Source organism: Lutjanus erythropterus, unplaced genomic scaffold, assembly GCF_056507025.1.
Source record: "Lutjanus erythropterus isolate fLutEry1 unplaced genomic scaffold, fLutEry1.hap2 Scaffold_170, whole genome shotgun sequence".
Taxonomy (NCBI): domain Eukaryota; kingdom Metazoa; phylum Chordata; class Actinopteri; order Lutjaniformes; family Lutjanidae; genus Lutjanus; species Lutjanus erythropterus.
This window is the reverse complement of record NW_028146647.1, coordinates 124,001-130,000: the sequence shown is the minus strand read 5'-3', so window position 1 is coordinate 130,000 and position 6,000 is coordinate 124,001. Positions and strand designations below refer to the sequence as shown.

Genomic DNA, 6,000 nt, shown 5'->3' with positions numbered 1-6,000 from the left:
TTTTAATGTTTCCATCTGACACGTTTTAAAACAAGAACCCTGTGAAAGTGTTTATGTAAAGTTAGCTAACAGCTGTGTACATGATATAACATTAATGCTAACAGACTGAGGCTAAAGCTAGCTTACATCTCAGCTAACACTGGTCAGATGGTGAAATACAGCAGGTATATCTACATGATAGATGACAGAAATACACTCATTAACCTTGAGACGGGTCACCGAGCCAGACCAGCTGGACCACGATCACCACAGGAAGAGAGCCGGGATAAGAGCTAAGCTAACCTGGCTTAGACCTGAGACAGCGAGCCAGAGAGAGACGCATCTTTGATTCTTCATCAGCCCTCATCCTCCTCCTCAAACCCCACAGAACAAATGATGCAGTGGATCTAATAAGTTTGTCTGGAGGTGAAGTTAAAGCTAACATTAGTTAGCTACTCATGCTAACGTTTGCAGCTCATGTTAGAGCAGATGAAGACAGAGTTGAATCCATTCATCACACGTGTTCTTGTGTCGACTGTCAGTGAGCCTCTGCACTCCTTCAACATGGAGAGAAATCCAAAGCTTGACAGTTCTAGTTACAGTTGCTTGGACAGTTGGTGTTTGGAGGCGGGGCTTAGCAAAGGGTCAGATGCAGGTAACATGACACCAACATGTCTCACATGTATGTCTCCTTCACTCTGAGGACAAATGTCTCCATTAACTGATGAAGAGGACAGGGTCCAAACATGTGGACATACGTCCATGTCAACATGTTTCATCATCAATTAATCTGTTCATCATTTTCTCTATTAATCAATCAGCTGCTTGGTCTGGTGATTATTTTCTTGACTAACTGATTAATTAAATTAGGTTTTAGTGACACGTGCTGTCATCCCTGTGTGACCTCAGTATGATGTCACAATGCTTCACTAACCGCGCTGTAATCTGACAGCATCATCTCTCTCTCTACCTGTCTGTTTCCATGGAAATGTGCTGCTGCTGCTGCTGCATGTCCTGCTACCTGTCCATCCACCTGTCTGTCTGTCCACCTGCCTCTCTAACAGCAAAGTTCGGAGGTTGGAGGAGCAGTTGAGGAGTTTCGACCAATCACTGAAGAGCCTACAGGCGTCTGAGGACAAGGTACTGAGGGTCACCTGACCTCCCACCTGCTGTCAGTCAAACCAGAGCAGCTCTTCCTCTTGACCTCCTCCTGACACCCTGCTGCCTCCTGCGACCTCTGACCTTTAGCTGCTGCTTCAGCCCCTCCTCCTCCTGCTGCTGCTGGTCAATGCATGACTTTAACCTGTCGCACACACAGCTGACATACGACACACACAGGTGACACACACAGCTGACACACGACACACACAGGTGACACACACAGCTGACACACGACACACACAGGTGACACACACAGGTGACACACACAGCTGACACACGACACACACAGGTGACACACACAGGTGACACACACAGCTGACACACGACACACACAGGTGACACACACAGGTGACACACGACACACACAGCTGACACACGACACACACAGCTGACACACACAGCTGACACACACAGCTGACACACGACACACACAGGTGACACACACAGGTGACACACGACACACACAGGTGACACACGACACACACAGGTGACACACACAGCTGACACACGACACACACAGGTGACACACACAGGTGACACACGACACACACAGGTGACACACGACACACACAGGTGACACACACAGGTGACACACGACACACACAGGTGACACACACAGGTGACATACAGAGGTGACACACACAGCTGACACACGACACACACAGGTGACACACACAGCTGACACACACAGCTGACACACGACACACACAGGTGACACACACAGGTGACACATGACACACACCGGTGACACACGACACACACAGGTGACACACACAGGTGACATACAGAGGTGACACACACAGCTGACACACGACACACACAGGTGACACACACAGCTGACACACGACACACACAGGTGACACACACAGCTGACACACGACACACACAGGTGACACACACAGCTGACACACGACACACACAGGTGACACACACAGGTGACACACTGTCCAACACATATGTGTGATGGAACATATCAACATTGATGCTCAGCAGTCCCTCAAACGTCTCACCGCCAACATGTCTGCGATTTGACATCACCTGTGACATCACACCTACAGTTTCCATGGTTACACAGACATGATGCACATTATTCTTTACCTGGCAAGTCATGAAAAGCAAATTCTTCTTCATGATGATCACCTGTGCCACACCTGACACAAAGGCTGCGGCCAGAGGCACCGCGGTGGTGGAGTTGATCCAGGTGAGAACTGGCGGTCAGTCTCCGGCGCTCACTTGATGGACACAGTGGAAGACCAGGTTGCACATAATCTATGAAATGCAGGTTTTGGAGTGACGTGATGTCATCCCTGCTGACTTCAGAGATACGTTCTGCACACGTTCTAAAATAGTCAATAGTTGCAGCTTGATTAATTAATCCGGTCGCAATCAGTGTCAGTTGAAAAATAGAAAATAATTGTTAAAGAAGATTTGTGGAAAATGTACGAACGTCAACAATCAGTGTGGTCCGTCTTCTGGAGCTCTGAAACTTTTTCAGGTTCTTCATGTTGTTGGAATGTTCCTCGTTCTTTCATGTTCTGTTGATCTGTGCTCTGCTTCAAAATGCATAATGTTCACACCTGCATCAGCGTCACTGATGTGCCACACCTTACGCCAACACACGTCTCTACATGTCCTTATAAATGTTCACCTGACCACACCTGCTCCACCTGCTGCTACAGGTGACTCGGTTAACCAGGTGAGGTGGAGCGCATGTTAGACAGGCAGGTTTGAGGTTCTGCTGTGCACATTTTTTTGATATTTTCCACCTCTAATACACACCTGTACACACGTCTGACACACCTGCCTGTCATGTGACCTTTGACCTGCAGTAAGAGTCGAATGATGGAGGAGGAGCTGAAAACTGTCTTCACTAGTTCAAAGTCTCTGGAGGCCCAGGCGGAGAAGGTAGGAGGAGGAGGAGCAGGAGGAGGAGCCGGAGGAAGGGGGTGGGGCAGCGTCATTGGTGGGTGTGGTCAACAGTGCTGCACCTGTAACTAAACCCAACAATGATGTCACAGTTTACTGACACACCTGAGTTCACCTGGGGCCTGTTTCAGTGAGCAGGTTTAACAAACTGATCAATTCTCAGACTCTCAGACGGCGTTTAGATTTGATTCTGTCAGATATTGATCACTGATCATAAAAGCACTTGTTAAAGATGGTCTGATGTCACATGAGGACGTAAACGCCTGCAGGTGAGTGTGTTCTGATTTGAGCTCTGATATCAACTGTACAGATCAGGTGTGTCAGAGAGGAGGGGAGGAGTCTGAGAGAAAACTGCCACCGAGCAGGTTAGCGTCACAGAGTCTGTTACTATGGTAACTGACCCAGAGTTTAACGTGTCTCTGAAACTGAAAACCAGTTTTAATTAAACCTGCTTTCTGAAACAGGATCCTGAACGTCACCGCAGTGACACATTCATACATTTGAATTTACGATTTCAGCTTTATTTAACCTGTTAGCTCACCTGCAGACAGGTAACTGAACTCCTCTGTGAGGATTTGACCCAAACTCTGAAACAGTCTTATGTGTTGTTCTGTTTGGTGTTGAACCACATTTACCTGTGAGTCAGGAAGTGTTCACAGCTGAAGCCAACACCTCAGGTGTGCTCATACCTTATTGGCTGTTGTCTGTGTGTCAGTACACCTTGTTCTCTAATTGGTTATCTGTCTCTGTCTCTCAGTACTCTATGAAGGAAGACAGGTATGAAGAGGAGATCAAGAACCTGAGCAGCAAACTCAAGGAGGTGAGACCACCTGTTTATTACCTGTTTGTCACCTGCTGACTTCCTGTTTGTTTCCTGTTTGTCACCTGCTGACTTCCTGTTTGTCACCTTCTGACTTCCTGTTTGTCACCTGTCATGCCCAGGCTGAGACCAGAGCAGAGTTTGCTGAGCGTTCATTGGCCAAACTGGAACGAACCATTGACGACCTGGAAGGTGAGACAGGAAGATTAAAAAAAGAGATCTCTCCAAGTCCCGCCCCCTTTTTTCTCTGAGCTCCAATCAAAAGAAAAGAAACACAGACGAGTTGAGCTCAGAACAAACCTGAGAGCAGGAAACTCAACTGTGATTGGAGCACAGAGAGGAAAGGGGCGGGACATAAGAATTAATAATAGAAACGAGTCAAGCAGAACTTGATCACTGTATTGACAAATTGATTGATTGTTTCAGAGGCTCTGGCTTCGGCCAAAGAGGAGAACATCAAGATCCACGCCACCCTGGATCAGACGCTGCAGGACCTCAACTCCTTCTGAAGCTCCTCCTCCTCCTCCTCTTCGTCTCTTAATACTTCCTGTTTTCACACATTCCTGAACCTCTGAGTCACATCTGGAGTGTTGCTTTAATTTACTCCTCCTGTCTGGACCTCCTCCTCTTCCTCCTCCTCTTCCTCCTCCTCTTCCTCCTCCTCTTCCCTCCTCTTTCTCCTCCTCTTCCTCCTCCCTCTTCCTCCTCTTCCTCCTCCTCTTCCTCCTCCCTCTTCCTCCTCTTCCTCCTCCTCTTCCTCCTCCCTCTTCCTCCTCTTCCTCCTCCTCTTCCTCCTCCTCCCTCCTCCTCTTCCTCCTCCTCTTCCTCCTCCCTCTTCCTCCTCTTCCTCCTCCTCTTCCTCCTCCTCTTCTTCCTCCTCTTCCTCCTCTTCCTCCTGTTGATTGTTGAACCTCCTCTTCCTCCTCCTCTTCCTCCTCCTCTTCCTCCTCCTCTTCCTCCTCCTCCCTCCTCCTCTTCCTCCTCCTCTTCCTCCTCCTCTTCCACTGACAGTGCCAACCCCCCCCCCCCCCCCCATGTCCAGACGAGGAGGTGCTATAAGGGAGACTAACAGACTTACAGACGTTCATGTCCTCGTTAAGAACTAATGAATTAACAACTAATTGTTTGTCTTAACGGTTTGTGTTACTCTGATTACTTTTCTTTGCCACATTAATTACTGATGGATTGATTGATTGATTAGAGCCATTGTCCTGTTAGCCAATGATTGAATAGTTTTGTTCCAAAGGGGCGTGGTTTAAGGCATTCCACTGCCATATATGGTAGACCAGGGGCCAATCATAGGTCAGAGACACACACCTTGTTTTTTTTTTTTTTTTTACAGCTGACCTTTGACCTGATGATATGAATAAAGTTTAGAAAAGTTTTTACCTGCCAGCCGGTGCTGATGTCATCACCGTGCTGTTGATGTCATCACCGTGCTGTTGATGTCATCACCGTTCTGTTGATGTCATCACCGTGCTGTTGATGTCATCACCGTGCTGTTGATGTCATCACCGTGCTGTTGATGTCACAGCTCATTGTAATAAATCATGAGACAGGATTTTATAAAATAAAAGCACCGACACCAAACACTGTGTTTTATTCCAGTTTGCATCTTTTAGTTAATTAACTGTAAAATAACAGATTTATTTTCATCATCAATTAAACTGTCAGTCATTTTCCCTAATAATCAATTAGTTGTAGAAAATTTTGTTTCCAAAAGATGATTTCCTCAGAAACATTCAAGTTTAAGAAGCTGGAATCAGAGAAAACTCTGACAGATTAATTGATTATCAAACTGGTTGGTGATAAGTTTAATAATTGATTAATTTATTGCAGTTCTGAATGTAATGTGTAAAACAGATTTCTTTTTAAATGGATTTGTGTTGAAGCTGAAGGTGTTTGCTTCAGTGGAGGAAAACTACTTTAGTATTCGAGTAAATGTACTCAGTTTCTTCGTCAAGAAACTACAAACAAAGAAAACTACAAAATAACCAGATGTCTGGAAAAAAAACTTTATTTCTGGGATTTAAAAACAAACTAAACTTGAGTTTATTTGACCAAAAAGTTTTATTTTTATTTGTTTATGATGTTTAAGTTTGACTTTAGTTACA

General features: G+C 46.0%; 1 protein-coding gene across 3 annotated transcripts in view; it reads left to right on the top strand.

Moving 5' to 3' along the window:
• The window catches only part of LOC146304132 (uncharacterized), a 12,258-nt gene extending 7,732 nt beyond the window's left edge, over nucleotides 1-4,526 (top strand). For 2 of the 3 annotated variants that reach the window (XM_084714244.1, XM_084714245.1), the window contains 4 exons: nucleotides 2,970-3,045; nucleotides 3,824-3,886; nucleotides 4,009-4,078; nucleotides 4,313-4,526. In XM_084714244.1, the coding sequence (XP_084570370.1) occupies nucleotides 2,970-3,045; nucleotides 3,824-3,886; nucleotides 4,009-4,078; nucleotides 4,313-4,395 (292 nt within the window). In that variant the 3' untranslated portion in view covers nucleotides 4,396-4,526. Of the gene's footprint in view, nucleotides 1-1,043; nucleotides 1,120-2,969; nucleotides 3,046-3,823; nucleotides 3,887-4,008; nucleotides 4,079-4,312 lie in introns of all 3 variants that reach the window. The other variant, XM_084714246.1, reaches the window with a different exon arrangement.
• The last annotated feature ends 1,474 nt before the right edge of the window (nucleotides 4,527-6,000 follow it).